We start from the raw sequence: 22,660 nt of genomic DNA on the forward strand, positions 1-22,660 counted from the left end.
TTTTTATTTAAAAATTAGGCAGTGTATATATAAAATTAATAAAATCACATAAAAAATAGAATGTATGTATTTAATACTTATTGATTAATAAAAAATTATATTTACGCAAGAATTGTCGTTAACCTACCAGTAGGATAAGGTTTGGTAGAGTTGGAAAGCAACACATCAGTGGAAGAATAAAGTCCTCAATTATGATAACCCTACAAATAACAAATAATAAAGTTTCATTGAGATAAGGAAGGTTCAAGAGCCTACATATTAATTACAAAGAAGCCTTCAGGGCCAAAAGAATCAAGGAACAGTCAAGCCCAACACTAAAAGCAAGCGCTGACTCGGATCCGACCTGATAGCGTAAGCTTCCAGAATCATAAATATTGTTTTTTTCTAGATCACCGCCACCCAAGAGCTGTGCTGATCTGGGTAATATTTTAATATTTTTTTAAAATAATGTATTGTTTTTATGACATTATTTTCATAAAATTTTTTATAAAATATTATACATATCTTCAAATTTGAAATTTAAATTTTCTCCAATCAATTTAAAATTTTGTGTTAAAATAATATCGATCAGAATTCAGAAACTTCATCAATAATAACCATGAAGACTATAACTCAATTCACTGGTCCGTGAAAGTTATAAGGGGCACATGTAAATTTAATAAAATCATGAAAAGACTAGATTAAAAGCAAAAATTAAGACTCCCAACACCATCTAGTTAATCTGGTGCCATTGCAAACATAAATTATTTATGTAAAATATAACAGTATCGAGATTAAGAATACTCTATATCGAGAATATAACGATAAAGGGGATGGAAATGAATTATTTAACAAGATATTTGCATTTATGAGATTCAGCTGTATAAGCGATTAATGCTAGACTAACATCGAACCTAAATAATAAAGCAAATAATAAAACATGGATAATCTTGGAGAAAAAACAATTTACGCACATAAAAATCTCAATTCATAAACTAAATATAAAAAGAAAATACAGTATAAAATATGAATCCATCACAAATGTTTATTAATATGCCATTTCAACTTAAAATGAAAGAAGAATAGAAAAAAAATAAAAAACATAAAAAAAAATCACGAGGAGGTAGAAGAGAACTCATTCTTAAATAAGTCTCTCTTTACTCGGATAATACATGAGAAAAATGATGTCAAGTGACAATTGATGACTGACTAGTTTCTAGACATTAAAGTGAAAGTTGATGATCAACTAGCTTCCGGACGAAAACAAAAACAAAACAAAAAACACTATTTCTAAAACAACTATAGTGGGAGAGAAAGAAAGAAGAACAGAAAAAACATAAAAATAATCACTGAAATATGAAAAAAAACTCATTTTCGGTACTTAAAAGAAACAAGATCTCTTCTTATTTAGAAAAATGACAAAATAATAATTAACGAGTGATTATGTTCCAACTAAAAGCGAAAACCAAAAAAACCATTCTCTCTAAAGGATCTCTGTAGCGAGAAATCCAAGCTCCCAGACATTCATGAATTGGCTTGCCAAATAGTATGTGATGATGGGAGAATTGCAGAACTCTCCAATAAATTGCTTAGGGTTTTGTTAGGTTTTGATCAAATTCCAGTAAATTGAGGTTTTTTTTTAACAAATGGTCATATTGAAATTTGAATTTAAAATTTATATTTTTAAAGGTAATTTTAGTATTAATAAATTAAAATATAATATAATAAATTTATGCAATTTTTTTATAAAAAATATTATGTGATTTTATTTATTTTTACTTTAAATTTATACTTTAATTTATATTAAAATAACATCTCATATAATATGGTGGGGCTAATAAATATTAATATTTTTAATTAAATGTCATCAAAAAATAATCACATGATATATAAAATATAATAATTAATTAATATTTTTTAAATAAAAATATCATATGATTTTATTTATTTTTTACTTAAAATATTTTATTTAATTTATATTAAAATATTATTTATAATGATTTTCTGCATTAATATTTTTTATAATATTTAAAAATTATCAATGTTTATTAATAATATAATATTATAAAATATTATTTAATATAAATTAAATTATAGCAACTAAAATAAGAAAAAAATCAAAACACATGATTTTGCTTTTTTTTTTTTAATGTCGCGTAGCTGCAACTGGCCTATCCTCTTTCGGTGTCTTATCAACAACAAAGTGCCAACACAAGATCTACGCAATGGCCTTTTCCGGCATAGAATCAAATCTTAATCTTCATTTTTTCCTCCTTTCTTTCATTGAAAAAACCTCCACCGTGAAATTCCCTCTAGGCCAGCACTTGAATTGTCCCAATTATCCTTTTGCTTCTCCCAGTGATGATTTTCGTCGAACATGTAAGGAGCATAAAATTATTTTTATTTATTTTTATCTCTTTTATGAATTTAAATTTTCTAAAAAATTAATTTTCATTATTCATGCATATGATATATATTACACAATTTATAAACGTTAAGTTATTTGATAATTTATTCATGAGTAATTTGACTAAAAAAATTGAGACGAGAAAATTACTTTTTTGAAAAATATTAGATAAATTATATATTTTTATTATTTAAAAAAAATAATAAAAAAAGCTAAGAGTTATGAATGTAAAATTATATTTTATTACTAAGACAATCAATATTTAAGTTATATGAAAAATTATATTTTAATTAATTATATATTTACATATTACATTCTAACAACAATTTTATTTCACATATGTAAACATTGTAATTTGAAAATTTTCATGTGAGTTAAAATTTTATATTTTAGTATATAACTCAAATAAACAATTTGTAATATATTTATAAAAATTAATCTAGATTATATTTTTAATAGAATTTAAATAAAATTTTTTTATATGTTTTATTCATTAATATAGATTTTTTTATTAAGTTAATTATTTATAATATTATTAAAGAATTATGTCGCTAAAAATTATTAGTGACTAATATATATGTATTATGATAAATATATTATCTCTAAACTAACCTTGTAATTAAAATTTTGTAGTTAAAATACTTTTTTTGAAAAAATTATGGTTTATTATTTATTTTTTTATAAAATTTTATTTTAAATTACAATAAAATTTAATTAAATAGAATTTATATATTTCAAGAATGCTTTAATCAATTTAAATTTAAATGGAAATTTATGTTTTGACCAATTTAAATTTAAGCAGATATATCTATTTAATCAATCAAATTAACTATTTTAAATATATATATATATATATCTACTAAATGCTTCATCCGTTTTTATAGTTTTGTTTATTTTATTTATTTATTAATTTTTTAATTATTATCATATTAACTATATTAAATTTTATTAAATATTAAAAATATAATAATAATTAATAAAAAATTATTTTAAAAATAAATAAAATTATAATAATCAATTTATATATTATTATAATGTAAAAAAATAATTTTAAGATAATTAAATAAAATTATAAAATAAAAAAGTATTTTTTTAAATCACAAAAAAATTATTTTTCTTTTTCTTAATTTTTATACATTAAAATATTGGCTTAAAATGATTAAAATGATTTTCTCACCAACCCTTAAAAAAAAAAAAAAACAATTTTCGCACCAAAGGACCCTGGATCAGAATAAATTTTTTTTCTTTTTTTTGAAAATATCGGAATAAGTTCATCCAACGCTCCCAGCCACAGCGAGGGCATGTTAGTCAAATCAACCATGAAGTGCGGAGAATTCGAAGAAGCAACGGAGGGGCAAAAATGTAGTTTGCAAGAAGGAACAGTGGCATAAATTTTCTATACCTATCTATTTATACCTCCACTTTCATGTAGATTGGCCGCCACCATCACAACTCACAAGAGCAATTTCGTAAAGCCAAAAAGGAGAAGCACGCAACGCAACCTCATCATTTATCGATCAATTTCTGGGGTTTCTTTTCTCTTTCTCATCATTCCTTAATCAAAACCTCACGTTTCTCTTGGTATTTGGTGAGTGCGTTTCTTTATTGTTATTATTATTGTTTTTTTTTTTTCTAATTTCTGTATGTTTGATCTCCAAGAACTTATTTTATTTGCATTTCTTTTAATGTTTGATATTTATTGTTTTTTTTTCGTGAGACAATATCTGTGCCTTTGTTCTGGAATTATGTATAAAATTTGTAATTTTGATTAGGAATTATAAGGCCTGTAATATTGGTTTCGTTATTGGATTTGCTTTTGCTTGCTCTTCTGGAGTTGGATTGCTATTTGTTTGCGTAAAATGCGTTTTCTATGCAATTCAAATATTATTTTCTTTTACCAATACTTGTTTTTGTTTTTGCATCTTGTTGAGTATAATGGCTTCGTGAATCGTGGTGCCTGTGAATATATTTTATTTATTTTTTGCTACTTGGATATGTGATCGAGCTAGTTTGTTGTTTTTTTTTTTATGGCAGTTTGCAGTTTTTATTTCTTCTACATTGATCTTCTGAATTTTGATTAGGTTTCTTATTAACTGATTTTTGCTTTTACAGGACTGGATGATCTAATGGAGTCTAAAGGTGGGAAGAAGAAGTCTAGTAGTAAATCCTTATTCTACGAAGCTCCCCTTGGTTACAGCATTGAAGACGTTCGACCCAACGGAGGCATCAAGAAGTTCCGATCTGCTGCTTACTCCAACGTAAGTGTCCCTTCTTTTAAACTGTAATTTTGATGGTTTTCATGGTGGAATTTCTTCAGAAGATCAAGTAATTCTGACTACTAATGCATTTTTCCCCTTTTGCAGTGCGCTCGCAAACCATCCTGATATCCTCAGCTAGACTGCCTGCTCAAATAAAGTAGTTAAATAAAATTTATAATTGCTGTAGTTAGTTTTTAGCTGCTTATTCAACCGATCTCTTCCCCTCTCTTCTCTCTCTCTGCGACTGCGATTTCCTGGCAACTGTGACATCTTCATCTGTGATCTTTGAAACGCATTTTCCTTGCAACTGTCATTGCATTCGACTGTGGTCTATTTTGCATCTTGCAAACACTTCCTCACTGTAACTATTTCTGTTGGTCAATATGACCATGGCTGTCTCTGCAATTGGTTTTGAAGGTTACGAGAAGAGGCTGGAAATAACATTTTTTGAGCTTGGCATTTTTGTTGATCCTGAAGGAAAAGGGCTTCGATCTCTGTCCAAGGCTCAGTTGGATGAGATTCTTGGAGCAGCGGAGTGCACTATTGTTGATTCACTGTCAAATGATCACGTCGACTCTTATGTCCTTTCTGAGTCTAGCCTCTTTGTATACCCTTATAAGATCATCATCAAAACCTGTGGGACAACAAAGCTGCTTCTTGCAATCCCACCTATCTTGAGGCTGGCTGATTCCCTTTCTCTTAATGTGAAATCTGTGAGGTACACTCGTGGGAGCTTCAATTTCCCTGGAGCTCAGTCATATCCTCACCGCAGTTTCACTGAAGAAGTTACTGTCTTGGATAGTTATTTTGGGAAGCTTGGTTCAGGGAGCAAGGCTTATATAATGGGTGGGTTTGAAAGCCCACAGAAATGGCATATTTACTCTGTATCAGCAGCAGATTCTGCAATCTCTTGTGATCATGTTTACACTATAGAGATGTGCATGACTGGTTTGGACCAAGAAAAGGCTTCTGTTTTTTACAAAACTCAATCGGCTTCTGCATCTAGCATGACTATTGATTCTGGTATAAGAAAGATTCTTCCAGACTCCAAGATATGTGATTTTGATTTTGATCCGTGTGGTTATTCAATGAATGCTATTGAAGGAGCAGCTATTTCTACAATCCATGTTACACCAGAAGATGGTTTCAGCTATGCTAGCTTTGAAGCAGTAGGATATGATCCTGAAGAAGTGAGCCTGAACCAGTTGGTTGATAGGGTGTTGGTTTGTTTCCAGCCGAGCCAGTTTTCACTTGCCGTACATGCCAGTGTCACAGGTGAAAAACTAGTGAGGACTTGTTCACTGGATGTTAAGGGATACTGTCGTGGAGAGAGGAGCCTTGAAGAGCTTGGAATGGGTGGTTCCATTGTTTACCAGAAGTTTGTTGGGACTGTGGACTCTGGTTCTCCTAGGTCAACTCTGAAATGCTGCTGGAAAGAGAAAGAAGAGGAAGATGAGGAAGAAGAGGATTCGTTTTAATATTCTATTTCTTTGTGGTTTGCGTCTATGTTTTAAATAAAATAACTGCTCTCAGGCTATGCCTGATGACAGCAATCTTAAGTAGTGATGTCTGTTATCTTGGATTTTATATGGCATTACCTGTGTGGCTCTCGTGTCTGAAATGTGAGAGCTCTAGTATTCTGAATGTTGAGTCAGACTTGTTTGGTGGATTTATTCTAAATATATGTTCGTGGTTATTGATTAGTTGGTGTTACATTTTCTTCTTGTGGCGACTGTTTGTTGATTCTTACTTTGCCATGATATATTTGCCGAGTATTCTTCTCAACACATTTTCATTTCTTAATATTCTGATCATGGTTTTAAATTGCAGTTGTGACTGAGTTTGTACATAACGAAAATAGACTTGTATCGCAACGGTAGATTTGGTGCTACACAAATTTATAAATGAAATAATATTAATTAAATTTAATTTAGAATAATATATATAATATATACTATTTAACTTAAAATTAAATATTGTATAGTTTAAAATAAGAAGAATTAATATAATTTTTATAAATTGGATAAATTAATAGTTTAAAATATAATTTTAATTTAAAATTAATATTTTAATTTATAATTTTTTTAAAAAGAAAAATATGAAAAATATGTAAAAAAAATTGAAATTTAGAAAAGAAAAAATATAAATTTCTTTTTAAAAATATAGCCTTTAAAATTTAAAAGTGTAGAAGTTAATAAAAATAAAAATGAAAAGCAAAAAAAGAAAATTATAAAAGAATTTTAATTATTCATGACGCTCATTATCATTATTTTATGATTGATATTACTACAGTAAATTAAAGGGCCAGTATATAATGGGATAAAGCGTAACCGCCATCCCAAAACTTATTACCCATAATAGCCATTACTTTACATTTAAAATCATAATTTCAATAGTACTTTGAAAAATCCATCATTAAAAATATAAAAATAAATTTATTGAGGTAAATAATTATTCAAAATGTATACATATTATCCCTTTATTTAAAATAAAAGTGTTAAATTTTTTTATTTCAAATAAAAAAAATTATTAAAAAAGAAAATAATTAAATTAAATTTTTATAACATCCTTCATTCCAAACTTCATAATATTATGTCTTCATCTTAATGTATTCAATAATATTTTTTCTCTTTTTAATTTTGAAGGGCTTAGCAAAGTACATGCGCATATAAATAATTAATTTTTTGGTTATTAATTGTACCTGAGATGATTCTATTAAAAAAAAAAAACACTATTTTTATGTATAATCAATGGCAGAAAAAAAAAAAAATTAAATATTCATAACCAGAAAAGGGCCAGAGGCCTACAAACAATTGAACAATTGAGGATGGTTATTACTTTATTCACAATTGTTTATGTTTATTTGTCTTTGTAAGTATTTTATTATCTTACTAAGTATTCGTTCGTGGCTGTAGTTTAGTGGTTAGAATTCTACGTTGTGGCCGTAGAGACCTGGGCTCGAATCCCAGCAGCCACATAATTAATTCTTTTTTCGATTATGAGGTATTATTATAAATAATAATTAAATTACCTAAATACCCCTATTCATTTTCATATTCAGTTTATCACTAATTTCTCACTTTTAATAATTTAATATATATTTTATATTTATTCTATTTTATAAAGAGTTGTCCAATTTTTTTCTTAAAAATTATGTTTAATAAATATTATTAAATCTTTAATAATAACATAACATTCATAAAAAAATATATTAATTACAGTGATTATTAGGTTATAAAAATTGATTTAATTTGTTAAAGTAAATAATTGTTGTAAGGGCAAATTGAAAAAATAAAATTTTCATAACAATACAAAACATTAATTTGATAGTTAAAAAATCTATAAGTTTTTATAATTTTACAACCATGAAATTTAACAAAAAAAAACAATACAATACACGTCACAGTGTTCCCAAACATGATTATCTATTAAACAATCCATCTAAACAAGGCCTGAAAGTTAGGGTGTCGAGCTTTTGGTAGGACACACAGAGGGAGGAGGGAGATAGCAAGTGATAGCGTGGCGAAGCAGAGAAGTCGAACATCAAAGAGAAAAAGATAAGAATGGTCCTGTCTACCATTGCTAACCCTTTGGTTGGCAAAAGTCTTTACAAGCTAATTCTCAAGCTTGTTCCTAAAGATATGTACTATGTACTAGTCTTTTACGAAGTTGGGTTCTTGAAATTTTCTGCATTTTCGACAAATTCTTGTAATTAATAATTTTACCGAGTTGAGAATTTCAATTTCTATTGGGTTGATTCTTTTATGCGTTTTCAATGCTTGAGGAGAGGATTCAAGGAGGAGGTAAAGACCATTCGCCGCGCCCACAAAGGGTTTATCTTTAATTTCCCATAATCTCTTTAATTGTCATGGTAAAGGTTAGCATAGTAGCAGGTAATGTTTTCACCAAATGAATGTCATCACTCATGTATGTTCCATCAAAATAAGTGAATTTGAAGCTTGATTCTCACTATTTAAAGATTAGTATGGCGAATGCTTGCTTGTATTCTTGTTTGTCATTGATTAGTTACCCATTATTCTGTAATTACTAGTATTCCATGTATCGTTTCTATCAGGACCTAGCCACTGCTGGAGCTACTGAGAGGCCTACATGCTGTGTTCTAGTTTTTGACCAAGCCTACCAAAGGGGAAATGAACCAGGATGAATAGGAAAAGCTGAAGGCAGGTTATGCACAAGTTGCATCTGAAGTATTTGAAAAAAAGTGTAGCTGCGGTACTTTTTTCTTTTATTGATTTTCTTATACATACTGCAGGTAAAGTGCGATTTGTTGCATGATGTAAACCTAATCTAAGAGCCTTTTAAGCATCAAGCGTGATTGATTTTTCAAGAATTCAGATATAATCCAAGGTATTGTGTCCCATTTCCATTGTAGGGGTAATTGTTAACATCAACCCATTAACAAGTAGGCAACAGCTGGTGATTACTGATATTGATGGATGAGATGTACTTAAACCCCAAGATAGCTCAAGTCCCTACTAGTTTTATTACTTATATTTAGGTTATGCTTTAGAACAGAACTAGAGAAAAATGTTTTGGGTCCTAAAAATTTTATGTGGCCCACTGAAAATGATATCTTTTGCCAATTTCTGAAACAATAAAATCCTCTTACCAAATTTTCACATTTTTCATGTCATGTGAAATGGGTGAGAATGATTCATGAAGCCTATGGATGTAGGTTCAAAGAACTTTGCACAAAAACAAGTAGCATTTTCTGCCGAATGTTCCTTCTAAAGTACTTCCAGATGGCAGGGGGCTTGCTTGGGCTATCACAAACCCTTCATTTTTTTTTTTTTATAAAATTGTTATTTAAACAAACATTGGCTAATATCAATTGCATCCAACTTTTCTTAGAAGTCAGGAAGCCGAAAGTATGAAAAGGAGAAATTAGGCATTCTCCCTTTTGTTTATATTAAGAGTAATTTATTATTTAGTTCATATTGTTTTATATTATTCAGTTCACACACATTTCTATAGAGTATATATATCAGTGGCCCCAAAGAACAAAATAAAATCTTTCAGTATTTTCATTTTAGAACATCATCAAGGATCACCTTTGAAGAGTGAAAAAACAGCCTGAGACTGAAACTAGGTGCAAGTTTGCCGCAGTGGGGAGCTTGGGTGCATAAGTCTCGTGGCTCCCAAAACGTAGTTGGGGCAAGAAGCTGCAGAACAGGGCCCAAGAAAGATTTCCATTATGTGTTAATTTCAAGATAAAATAGTCATTATTTATTTGGCTTTGTTGATTATAGAAATTTGTCTATATATTTAATATTACTATTGGATTATCCTTCTGCGTTTAACATGTTTTTAATATTCTCTCTTATTTTCCGCATGATATATGCAAAGGATAGCCTATTCCCTTTGCGAAGCAGTGATTTAACTTTGGATTTCAAAGAATTTTTTTATTTGAATGACATAAAAAAATCGAGTAGGTAAATACATCTCTTATAAATATTTCAAAATAGATAAAATAAAAGACTCAAATTTAAAATTTTATCCACTTTATAAATTTTTTTTATCGGTGATTTTAAAAAATCTTTAGTAGGTTAATTTTTATTTTATACTAATTTTTTTTTCTTTTGCTTTAATGGGTGCTCACTTTATTTTTCTTAGATTCGTTTTCTTTAACATGTTAAATCACATAATTGAAGTAGAAGAATTCTAACAAGACATATTTGAAATGTGATAGTATTGATTTTGTGAGGCTAATCCTTGTACAAGACACCCCTAACCTAAAGATGCTTAAGACAGGTAAAAAGCTTAAATTACTGTTAGATATTCTTCTTTAGCAAGTGATTAAACCCAAGTGACTTCCAGCAAATAAAGATGCAAACTAAGTGACTAATGGGTAAAGAAACCAAAATCTTTTTAGACTAAAATAGTGTAATAAGTTCTGTTGGGTCTCTTCAAGTATCAAAATGAAAATTATTCCATCAAAAAAGAATGTAATTACTAGGACCCATGTCCCCCAAAACTGGCTACTTTCACACCATCTTGGCACTACATGTATGGCTATAATTCGCCGGATTCATGTACTTTTAATCTTGATTTTACTAATTTAAATAGAATTAACTATAATTTTCCATTTGTAAGCAATAAGAGAGAAGGAAAAAGAAGAGGGGTGCATGTGAGTGTTGTCTGCTTATAGTCTTTGAATGGGGAGGTAGAAGGAGATCAGAGAGAATGTAAAAGCTCATGTATGATCTATTAAAGGAAAGAAAAAGCATGGGGTTACGTGCGTGGTATCCTAAGCTTTTGTTATAGAATTTGTTCCATACATGGCTGGCCCTTGTAAAAAGGAGTAGCTATCCTTACTAAACTATCAACTCCACTTCTCTTGATGACGCCATTTGTACAGTCACTATTACAACATGGTAGTTATGGTATTTTTTTCATTTTTCATTTTTTTAATTTACAGATTTAATTTTGTAATAAAAATAAATTCGAGAGATTTTGAGTTTAATTTCTTAAAAATTTTAATTTTATACATAAGATTTGTACTTAAATGCAAAATTTAGCATTTAATTTAATAAAAAGGCTAAATCAATATGGGCTTATTAGAATTTGATAAAAAGTTAGAGATTTATCTAGATTTTTTTAATAGAGTGGATTGCACTTGTCTGTCATGCATGGCTTTAAGATTTAAAATTATAGAGGGAATATCTTTCTTTTCTTTTAGATTAAATAAAAATTTTTATTTATTCATTTTATTTCTTTGTCTCTTGTCTTTATGAAAAATATCAATTTTCAATTACTTAGTATGAACATTATGCATCCAAAGATGAAGCTTTCCAAGTATTACTAAATTTTGCAAAATAAAAAATTAATTGCTTTATGAACTACACAAAACAACATATATTTTCACAAATCCCTTGAATGAAGATGTAATATTTGTTATATAGTGTATAATCCCATATGTAGATAAAATTAATACACCTATAATATATGATAGACTTGAAAAATTAATTAGTAAAATTTATAATTTTTTAATAATTAGAATTAATCGATACAAGTTAAGATAAATTGAATTAAAAAATTTTTAAATCTATTTATTAATCAATTCAAAATGATTAATTTAAATTATTTTAATAATTTAATTTCATCCGACAAATGGTAAGATGTTATACAAGAGAAGATAGAATCATACATACATATACGAGTAGGTTGATATAATGATTGGCTTCTCTTACATTAGATACAAAAACATAATGGGTGGTGGAAGAAATTGTGAGGTGAAGAGGATGCACGGTGGGGTTAGTGAATGCCAACTAGTTTGGAGGCTTTATAATGTCTTGTTTTAGTTTCTAAGGGACAAATGACACTGCCATTATCATGTGAAATTGGTACAAATTCTTCAAAACAATAGTGCCTTATTCTTCATCTCCTCTACCTTCTCCTTCCCATTCAAACAAACCAATTGCTTCAAAAAAGAAACAATTATTTCCTACTCATTTGATGAGGGCATCTCCATGGTGCATAGCTTCTTCATTACTATCATTAGTCAACTTCTCTTTACAACCCCACTTGCTTTGACTCTCTTTTGACTCCAACAAGCTCCTGCTTCTCAAATGGTAATTAGCTGTGTTAGATCAAGATCATGGAAGCTAAAAGAATCGATGTTAATGGAGCCAAATAAAGAACTGATGAGTTGATTTGAAAAGACATCGTATCTTTGTCTGAATTCCTAAGAGAAAGAAAAGAATCCACCAAATGGGTTGCTGATTGGCTGTGGGTGGTTGATGGAGGAGACATATGGTACCCAAAGTCCATTGGCCTTGAGTTTTACTTTACTGGCAAAGTTAATCCACGAGCATATCCACTGGCAAATGGCCCTACGCTGCTCCAATAATTATATGAGATGTCTCAATCACAAGAGAGATTAGTGGTGTGTTTTATAAGTGGATGAATTTGGGACCCAAATTTCTTCATCTTAAATGCTCCCCTAATTGCTTAACTTTGATTTTAGTGGTTGGAAGAAATTTTCATGCATTTTAAAGATGGTACATGAAACTAACAGCTTTCTTTCTTTTAGAAAAGAGAAAAGAAAAAGGCTAGGCTGATTGATATTTGTGGGGTTTTTATCTCAATCAAACACCAAATGAAATGAACATTTGGGTTTGTTTGGATTCGTTAATTCTCTGTTAGTTGATTAATACTTATCCCATATTGAGAAAATAATCATTTTGACTATTGATGATTTCTTCACAGTTTGTTTGAATTTCTTGGATGGTTTATCAACCGATTGATTTCTTGATAAAAAAATCTAAACTTCAGCTTCTCCATACTTGCACAAAATAATTCCTTTAAATGGAAAAATTATACTGCAAAATGGCGATTTGTTTCACCAAATGACAAACCTATAAGAATTTAACATGTAATAAAATGTAGTTATTTAAATGGGTATAAACAGTTAATTATGTTATTTAAATTTTGAGTATATTTTTTATGAGTAGAATCGTGATACTATCTTAAAAGTATATTTTTATGAGCGGAGAGATTGTATTACTCTCTTTTTATTATAATAAAATTTTATTTTTGTTTTACCTGTAGACATAAATTTTATAATTTTTTTTTGTTTTTGAAATAGGGGATTGGGGATTAGGGATCGGGGATTGAGGGAGTAGAACGGGGGATTGGGATTGGGGAAGTATAACATGAGATTTCACAGATTTACTCATATGCACCCGCTACTAATCTAAATCTATGAGTGCGATATAGATTTTATAATTAAACTATGTTAAATTTTTTATTTTTTTATTTAATATTATGATTGAAAGTGCATGTAAATATAAAATTCCATAAATATGTAATTATTTTCGATATAAACATTATTCTGAAAATAGAAAAGAAAGCACATTCTTTAGGTACCATTTATATAAACCCTAAAGTCAACTTGGGAGATGAAGATGAAGTTAGGAGCTACCTACAACAAGACTTAATTTCCCACTTGAGAGAGACACTTGAAGCTAATGTCTCTATCTAGTTCTACACCAATACCAAGACTTGCTAGCCATGACATGGGAACAAAAGTGTATTTACATCAAGACCCAAAATCCCATTTCATTTGTATTTGAAGCTAATGTCTCTTTCAAGTCCTGAATTGCACTTGAAGTTATTGTCTGTTTCAAATGCTAACCCTGTCTTGGTAAATACTTTTGTCTGATCATAACATCTGATGCAGATGTTTTGCTTCCAATTGATGATCATCACATATGGCATTCAAGAAATTTGTCAACGGTGGCAATGTGAGGCCTGCATTGCACATTCATCTGTACATACTACAAGGTAAGGATCCCAACACCTACAAGGCAAGGGACCCCAACACATACTCAACAAGCATATTTATTAATATGATTCAGTATTTGCTCATCAGATTTGACCAGTTGACCATTCGTTATTAGGTTCTAATGATGACGTGCCTATGTAACTCACTCTTCACCCAATGACTGGGTTAATGGGTATTTGATGTCACGGGTCATTGCTCCTCGGGTGACCGGTACCGGATCTTTAAGTCTCGGCTTTATCTGGCTAAGGACCTCACACCTACTCAACCTGCATGCTTATAAGTACTGTTTTCTTGCAAGACGATAGCCATCTGTTCTTTATCAGACCGTAACAAATGAAGACATACACATCAGGGTTCGATAGGACCCACAGAGTAATTTGTAGAGACACATGTATGTATGTATAGAGAGAGAGAGGGCAGGTGGGCAGCTTTTGCTTTTTAAAGTTGGCTGCTTTTGGATATATAGTTTATGGGGATATTTTGTTGACTATGGAGACAGTGTGAGTATAATAGAATCAGTAAAGCAAATCAGTTAACGATAAAGAAAAAATATAAAAAGAAAAAGAAAGAGAAAAAGCAAATTTGAAATAATTCACATAACAAAGATCTCACGAGAAGCAATTGCATCACCAATCTCCAAGCTCAGTGCCTCGAGATTCTCACCTTTTACTCATAACAAAGATGGAGAAGAAAGGAATTTTAGAATTTAGAGCTTAAACAAAAATGCTAAAAAATGGCCAACCTCAGGGAATGTTGGATTCCTAGAGTTCACAGTAGAAGCTTAGCAAATCCCAAACACATGTCCTCTCTCTTTCTCTGTATAAGTGACAGCAACAAACTGTTTGACCCAGATAGAGATTTTGATTAAATCTTCTTAATTATAATATTTTACATTGGTTAACAGTTAATGCAGCACTTGCTTTTCACATTTTTATATAACCAGGGAATATAATAGGGGAATTCCCCTGCAATCTTTTTCTCTAAACAAATGCATGATTGAAGGAATTTTTCTTTTTCTTAATTATTTTTATATTATCAAGATTTGGTTAGGGTGGTCACATAGCTTTCTTTTATATATTCTTTTTCTCATATATTCTTTTTTCTCTTACTTAGCTGAAGCAGTGGCAGCCATGTTACTTACCTTTATAGAGCCAAACCTTCTGTTTTTCTTGGCTCTTGGGTTCTGACACAAGCTATGAGTGAGTGAGTGCAGTTGCTGGAGAGAATGAGATTAGGTTTTATGTGAAACTTGCACATGACAAAACAACACAAAACTGGTTGAAATTTTCAAAACTTTCAGATCATTCCCAATTCCTATCTACCCTTTGCTAGCTTTTTTCAGAGTTTGTAATCTGCAGCTGTTTTTGGCAATTGGGTATTTGATTTGTTCATTGGATTCAATGGAAGCAAGGGAAAGGAATGGCCTTTTTTGTGTGGTCTTGTCTTGCTTATGGACATCTGTTTGCGGATTATTATCGCCAAAAGGTGTTAACTATGAAGGTAATGGAGTTTTGGCTTACATTCTGGGACAATGGATGTCTTCTATCTTTGAAGTTTTTAACAAAGAGGTGATTTATACAAATTTTTCAAAAAATTTCTTCTTTTACAGTGGTGGCTTTGATGAACATTAAGGGTTCATTGAATGATCCTCATAATGTCCTTAACTGGGATGCAACTGCTGTGGATCCATGCAGCTGGACTATGATTACTTGTTCTCCTGATGGTCTGGTTACTGGCCTGTAAGAAGCTAAAATACATATGCGACCCAACATAAAATATCCCATGTTGATAAAATCTCATTTTACAATTGTTTTGTTGCAGAGGAGCTCCAAGCCAAAGTTTATCAGGAACTCTTTCACCAAGCATAGGAAACTTGACAAATCTCCAGCTCGTGTGAGTATATATTTAATCTTCAACGGAAGCCAGGTTTTACGATTCTGTTCAGCTTATTTAATCAGAAAAAAATGGTGTTTTGCAGGCTTCTGCAGAATAACAACATTACAGGACCTTTGCCCTCTGAGCTTGGGAGGCTTTCAAAACTCAAAACACTTGATCTTTCTAATAACTTTTTCAATGGTGAAATTCCCAGTACTCTATCCAATCTAAAAAACCTTCAATATTTGTAAGTGTAAAGAGTTTACGATACAGCATTACCATATTTGGCCTCTGTTCTTCCTCCTTCCCCTATTTTAATGAGGTAGTTTATTTGAATTTTTTTTCTGGAATCAGGAGGCTAAACAATAACAGTCTATACGGACAAATTCCTACCTCTTTGGCCAACATGGCCCAGCTTTCGTTTCTGTAATTCTCTTCAAACTTTACCCTTCAGTATGATTTGTTAATTTCTGCTGATAAAAGTTAATTGAGATCTAAGTGGATTACGTTTAATGTTCTAGGGACTTGTCTTATAACAATCTGAGAGCTCCTGTACCTAATTTTCATGCTAAAACATCCAAGTAAGTCCATTCTGAAAATTTTCCTTTTCCTCTGCCTCTCCTTCCAGATCAAAACATGAAGTTGAATTACTATATAATCTTTTGTCCATTTATTTGTTTACTTACTGGTGTGTGGATTAACGCAGTATTGTAGGAAATCCTCTGATATGTGGAACTGCAAAAGACTGTCCTGGATCCATACCAACTCCACAATCTTTGTTCTTGAACAATTCTCAAAGTAATTACATTTCCCACCTTGAAAGCTCATCTGCTTGGAAGTTCAAATTTTTTCAGCTCCAAAATCTTTTTCTTTTTTTTGGTTCCCTTTGTTTAAGTTATACTTTCTTTTTTAGCTATACTTATTCTGACTTTGACATTGTATTCAAGTTCATGATTGTTTTTATCCTGTTTATGTTTTTGAGATAAAAAGAAAAAAAGCTTTTCTTTGGCAATTTCAAATTTCAAATATTACTAGTCTATATTATTCTGCTTTTTTTTTTTTTTAAATTTTATTTTTTGGTTTAATACTCACATGTTTTCCTTGGCCTCAAGACTCTCAACCTTCTGCAAGTGGACAGGGACACAAAATTGCCTTGGCCTTTGGTTCAAGCCTGGGCTGCGTCTGCCTGTTGATTCTTGGACTTGGTTTTCTGCTATGGTGGAGACGAAGAAAACACCAGCAAATATTCTTTGATGTTAATGGTTAGTAAGGCATAATCTTGACTTTAACAAACAAAGCACTAGCAGCATCTAACTAGTTGTTAGTTATGAGTAACGTTCTGTTTTCAATACTTCAGAACAGCGTCAGGAACAGCTAAACCTTGGAAACCTGAAAAGGTTTCAATTCAAAGAACTTCAGGTAGCTACAAACAACTTCAGCAGGAAGAACCTGGTAGGAGAAGGTGGTTTTGGAAATGTTTACAAAGGGTATCTCCAAGATGGAACAGTTGTAGCTGTTAAAAGGCTCAAAGATGGCAATGCAATTGCTGGTGAGATCCAATTTCAAAGGGAACTAGAGATGATCAGCCTAGCAGTTCATCGAAATCTCCTCCGTCTCTACGGATTTTGCATGACAGCAACTGAACGGCTGTTGATTTACCCTTACATGTCCCATGGAAGTGTTGCCACTCGTCTCAAGGGTAAGGTTTCCATCAACATAGCTTCATTATTCTGCTATATATCTCTCCTTTAAGGTGAAAAATTCTCCTACTATTTCTCTTGCAGCCAAGCCAGTGTTGGACTGGGGCACAAGGAAAAGAATTGCCATTGGAGCTGCGAGAGGTTTATTATACTTGCACGAGCAGTGCGATCCCAAGATAATTCACAGGGATGTTAAGGCTGCAAATATATTGCTTGATGACTACTGTGAAGCTGTTGTAGGAGATTTTGGGTTGGCAAAGCTATTGGATCACCGGGACTCTCATGTGACCACAACTGTGAGAGGCACCATGGGACACATAGCTCCAGAGTATCTCTCAACAGGTCAATCATCTGAGAAAACAGATGTTTTCGGGTTTGGGATCCTCTTACTTGAATTAATATCTGGCTTAAGAGCTGTGGAATTTGGCAAGTCAGCCAACCGCAAAGGAGCCATACTTGACTGGGTAGGGTAAATGGCAAAAGCTTGATGTTTTTCTAGTTCACAAAATTATATTACCATTCCATGCCTGAATTCATGATGCAAATTGCAGGTGAAGAAGATTCATCAGGAAAACAAGCTTGAGTTGTTAGTTGACAAGGATCTGAAAAGCAACTATGATAGAATCGAGCTTGAAGAAATGGTTCGAGTTGCCCTGCTATGCACCCAATACCTTCCAAGTCACAGACCTAAAATGTCGGAGGTAGTTCGGATGTTAGAAGGGGATGGACTTGCTGAGAAATGGGAAGCATCTCAGAAAGCTGAATCAACCAGATCAAGAGCCAATGACTTCTCATCTTCGGAGCGCTATTCTGATCTTACTGATGACTCTTCCTTGCTCGTCCAAGCGATGGAGCTCTCTGGACCCAGGTGATAACATTCTCAAAAAAAGGGCTGGGAAAGCATTTTACACAGTTTTAAATGAAAAGAATCTAAGATAACATTCCCGTTAAAACAAACTTCTTGTACATTAGCAAAAGATATTGAAACTCTAAAGCTTTGTTCAAATTTTCTTACTGTACATATCGGATTTGAAAATGACATATAGTTGAGTGATACATGTCATACTGTTCCTGTGAGTGAAGATTTTTCTTCTCTTGGGAGATTATCAGCTGGGTTTGCTTGTAATAACTGTCCTTCAATAAAAATTTCTGTTTCTTCTGCTTAAACTCCATAGTATCTCACTTTTTGAGGAGAAATCTTGTATATTACTATAAGAAGTCAGATATTTGTCCTCCTGAAACTCATCAAGGTTATGTAATGGGCATATAATTTCATAGAATAGATACTTTCACAGAGATAAGGATGGGTTATAATATTGTTTCCCAACAGGGGAGTCATTCATCACCCTAGAAATTACAGATGGTTACTAAATTGGTGTCTTGATCCTGTCCACTTAACCTGAAATGTCATAGAAAGAGACAAACTTTAAGATGTGGACTACCAAAGCTGTATAGCATAGATTGATATGACAATTGAAATTGAAATCACGAAATTCAATAGAAAATTTGAATTCTAGTGTGAAGGAGAATAATGCAGACTACCACGCCAAGCAGATCCTTGTTCAACATGCAGTAATATTGCAGTAACTAAACAATGTACTTGGAAGGATTTTAACGTTGCAGGACGCATGCAACATTCGTTAAGCATTTACTGAAATTGAAAAGGAATACAATAAGTAAGAGTTGAAAAAAACGAAGACATGGTTAGTATATAAAAAAAATGATTAGTTTTGTCCTTTTGAAATTTCAAAGACTTCGCAATGCATCCATGACAAGGTATGGCAGAAGATCTCATTGTTTTGTGTCCATAATCAATCTTGTAAGTACTATTGATGTTCTTCTCATTATACAATTATCTTTATCAGATCCAAACAAATGCACACAAAGAATAGAAGGAAATCAACTGAGCAGGAGAAACTTTTCATGACATACACAATTGTTAATCTCGGATGAATAGAATTTCAGCTTGGGCAGATGCTCGACGAAACCTCAATAACTCAATCAGCATACTCAATCTTCCATCCATAACATATACACAAGGTGTAATACTCATCATCTCGAGCACAGGTGAATTTGCAAGCAAAAATTTGATAAATTCCATCTCATGTGGCACACCAGACATATCTGTCATCTTTACAATTTGAAGTTTTTCAAAAGTGCAATCTTTGGGACACTCTTCGATCCAAAAATCCAAATCAGGTGCTTCCATAGCAGCCAAAGTGTTTGAGGAGCCCTACATGGCAATCAAGGATGAGAAAGGATTTGTCTCAATTTCTAATGAGGTAAATACAATACGATCTACAAGAAACCTAATTGCTTCACCAAATCACAAAACAAGTCCAAGATGACTGACCGAAATTTGAAGTTCCTTCAGATTAGGAGAGTTTGTGATCAAACGGAGAACAACAAGTATCTCTTTCATATCTTCAAAGCTAACTTGATATAATTCGATTATTTTCAGGTAGCTATAAGTAATTGGAAGTCTTCTAGGATAATCACCTATACTCAAATACTTGTAACCACAAAGAATAAACTTAGCTTAAAAGAAAAGGTTTAAATGAGATATATAATCACCCATATATAACTAAGATCCCTCCTAAAAACTTGGAACAAGAAAAACATGCTGTTACCTTTGTGAAGTAGATATGCCCAATAAGCCTCTCAAGACGAGGAACGCCACCAAGAAACTTGATAAAATTGCAACTTGAACTTTGCTCGAAATGTTCAGCAATGTCGTCAGTGATATACATAGCAACTGACATGGCAACTAAAAGTGGGGTATTTTCAAGACAAATATCCTTGAACTCACCCTCCAAGCACAAGTACTTTAGATTTGGAGCTCGGATGTTTAGAACTAAACTATCAAAATATGACAATGAAAGACTCTCAAGAAGAGGACAACCAGAAATCAAATTCTCAATAGCCTCAGGCGCAACCAAAACTTGATAAAGATTGAGGCTCTTCAAGCACAAGAATCCTTTAAAACCAAGAGGAGGATCAAATTCGCAACGGGTTAACTCCAAACGGGTTAGTTTCTTGCAATTGAAAAGACATGAAGGCACCCTGAACCACTCTCCTTCTCCTAATTCAAGAACCAATTCTTTGATATCAGTCCGAGAAAGGAAAAGTATCCACTGATCAATATCTGGGCAACTCTGCAAATACGAAGTAGAAAGCTGGAACTTGTGAATAGGTCCTTGGTGAAGAAAGAGTGCTCTTGTGATAAATTTGATGAGATTGATCTCAAGAAGCCCTTTATCATAATACATTGGGACACATTTGTCATCGAAAACAAGATGAGTAACGGAAGCCCATCGGTACCTCCATTTGGTGGACAGGACGCTCGTTCTCACAGCATCTCTTATGGGCAATCGGGTGAGAATGCTTTCTATTATGCTTTGAGGCAGATCACTAATCAAATCTTGAGTTTCAACATCACCCATTAATACTCTCTCTTTATTCTCTCTTCGTCGGCTTTAAACCCAACTTTTCTTCGTTTAAAATTTCCTCTTTCTCGGCAACCAAACATAAACGCCCAAATATGAAATTTCACAGTTTGATCAAGGGAAGAACCAAATTTGGAAAAAAAAATAAATTTCTTGAATATTGAAGATAAAAGTTCGAATAAATTCTCTGATAGAGTAAAAGTTAAAGGAACTATACCTCGATGAAGAGAAAGATCGGAGAAACAATAAGTGTAAATCGCAGGACTTGGGCGTGGTGTTGGTTTGCTCTTTCGGTGGACAGTGCTGTTTAAGTTTCGTCTCTTTTTCTTTTGGAGTGAGGAATGAAGTCGAGCAAAATCTAAAACGTCTTGCCGTTTCCCCTTGTAAAAATATTTACCTTGATTTTTTTTCAAATTTATTTATCGTGCCAAAGATAGATTTATTAATTTTATGGGCTAGTTAGTGAAGACAATTCTACCTAAGCAACATCCTGGCCAAAACAAAAGGCCAAGGCCCACACAAATGGAAACCTTAGGTAGATTGAGTTCGAGCCGAGGCAACAAACCTGACATCGCAAGACAAAAGCAGCTCAAGCACTGCTATTTGATGCGTTACCACACAATCGAAGCCTGAGAAACCTTAGGACTTAGGAGCACTTTTTGTCAAAGGTAAGAATGGCATTAAACGAAATAAAAGGTGCAAGGCTAAAACAACAACTACAAAGTTAAGTCCATGCAGAAAAGCCCAAGGCTCACAAGAAATCTGGGGCTAACATCTTTAACTGGTCACCCTCCCGTAACAACCTTGATTCAGTGACAGCACGCAGCGTGGTTCCACCCCAGCTTCCACGATGAAGAACAAAGATAATGAGGGAGTTTCTTGTCTGCATAAAAACCAAGATACGAAGAAGAAAACCACCACACAACACCTAGGAGCACTTTGATAAGCTCAGATTTGGAAGTTCTTCTAATGAATTTATGCATTAATTAAAAAATAGACTTATAAAACCATGGTAACTTATGCAAATAATACATTAGAAAAATACATACATTTCCGTTTATAACATAAAATTCCTTCAATTTTTATTTAACATAAAAACTCAGTTCATTTAATTTGCTAATTATTGTATTTGTTAAATTATATATATATATAAATATAATTACGTATTAATTTAATTCAAGTGAAATGAATTTTTATGTTACACAAGAGTAAGATTTAAAAAGTAAGTTAATTTATTTAAGGATAAAGTGCAAAGATAAAGAAAAGCAAATATTTTGAAATTATTTTTTCATTAAGCAATCCCCACAAAATAATATTACTGATTATAATTGACCTAAATGGGAAATTCTTGTAAGTGAAGGGGAACTCAGCCAAGAACATATGATACTTCCCCACTTTCCTTAATCACAGTCTAATATATGTAAGAAAATAATTTAAATAAATTTCTTACAAAATTCTATATGATTTTTTTTTAAAATAAAAATTTTATAAATTAAAAAAATCAATTTTTAAAAAAAAAATTGAAGAAAAAAAATTGAGTTAAATTGAATTATTGTAAAAATTTTAATTTTAATTTTAAACAAGGAATGTAAGAATATTTAGGTGTATTAGAAAGTTGATAGAGTTTTCTCTACAAGGATAACAGAGGGACTCCCAAATTCAACAATATGCAGCTACACTAAATTAAG

The 22,660-nt window shown here is 31.7% G+C and overlaps 3 protein-coding genes, 1 long non-coding RNA gene and 1 other non-coding gene across 8 annotated transcripts; 4 read left to right on the plus strand and 1 right to left on the minus strand.

Annotated features, from left to right (window-relative positions):
• Positions 1-3,648: 3,648 nt before the first annotated feature.
• On the plus strand, positions 3,649-6,347 carry LOC110617423 (S-adenosylmethionine decarboxylase proenzyme). Its single transcript, XM_021760177.2, has 3 exons — positions 3,649-3,974; positions 4,499-4,644; positions 4,750-6,347. Exon 3 carries the CDS (start codon positions 5,028-5,030, stop codon positions 6,120-6,122), a length of 1,095 nt encoding a protein of 364 aa, XP_021615869.1. The 5' UTR covers positions 3,649-3,974; positions 4,499-4,644; positions 4,750-5,027; the 3' UTR covers positions 6,123-6,347.
• Positions 6,348-7,549: 1,202 nt separating this feature from the next.
• Positions 7,550-7,621, plus strand: TRNAH-GUG. Its single transcript has one exon. It is a non-coding gene; the product is annotated as a tRNA-His (tRNA).
• Positions 7,622-8,083: 462 nt separating this feature from the next.
• LOC110617060 lies at positions 8,084-9,965 on the plus strand. Its single transcript, XR_002488304.2, has 3 exons — positions 8,084-8,829; positions 8,918-9,012; positions 9,699-9,965. It is a non-coding gene; the product is annotated as an uncharacterized LOC110617060 (long non-coding RNA).
• Positions 9,966-14,693: 4,728 nt separating this feature from the next.
• Positions 14,694-18,693, plus strand: LOC110617316 (protein NSP-INTERACTING KINASE 2). The gene is made up of 11 exons (XM_021760036.2): positions 14,694-15,451; positions 15,561-15,690; positions 15,773-15,844; positions 15,930-16,073; positions 16,181-16,252; positions 16,348-16,407; positions 16,533-16,624; positions 16,939-17,088; positions 17,184-17,525; positions 17,611-17,990; positions 18,078-18,693. The coding sequence occupies exons 1-11, from the start codon at positions 15,352-15,354 to the stop codon at positions 18,396-18,398; spliced, it is 1,863 nt and encodes a 620-aa protein (XP_021615728.1). The 5' UTR covers positions 14,694-15,351; the 3' UTR covers positions 18,399-18,693.
• On the minus strand, positions 18,440-21,367 carry LOC110617317 (F-box/FBD/LRR-repeat protein At1g13570). Of its 4 annotated transcripts, XR_002488352.2 has the most exons (5): positions 20,157-21,367; positions 19,880-20,038; positions 19,459-19,759; positions 19,069-19,177; positions 18,440-18,925 (listed from the first exon to the last, which is right to left on the minus strand). XR_002488352.2 is itself a non-coding variant. In XM_043957445.1 (4 exons), exons 1-3 carry the CDS (start codon positions 20,967-20,969, stop codon positions 19,466-19,468), a joined length of 1,266 nt encoding a protein of 421 aa, XP_043813380.1. In that variant the 5' UTR covers positions 20,970-21,367; the 3' UTR covers positions 18,440-19,177; positions 19,459-19,465. The 4 variants fall into 4 exon arrangements, 3 of the variants coding, with proteins under 3 accessions (XP_043813380.1, XP_021615729.1, XP_043813379.1); XM_043957445.1 differs by having other exon boundaries at positions 18,440-19,177; XM_021760037.2 differs by lacking the exon at positions 19,069-19,177 and having other exon boundaries at positions 20,157-21,365.
• Positions 21,368-22,660: the final 1,293 nt, after the last annotated feature.

Source organism: Manihot esculenta, chromosome 6 (genome assembly GCF_001659605.2).
Source record: "Manihot esculenta cultivar AM560-2 chromosome 6, M.esculenta_v8, whole genome shotgun sequence".
Classification (NCBI taxonomy): Eukaryota; Viridiplantae; Streptophyta; class Magnoliopsida; order Malpighiales; family Euphorbiaceae; genus Manihot; species Manihot esculenta.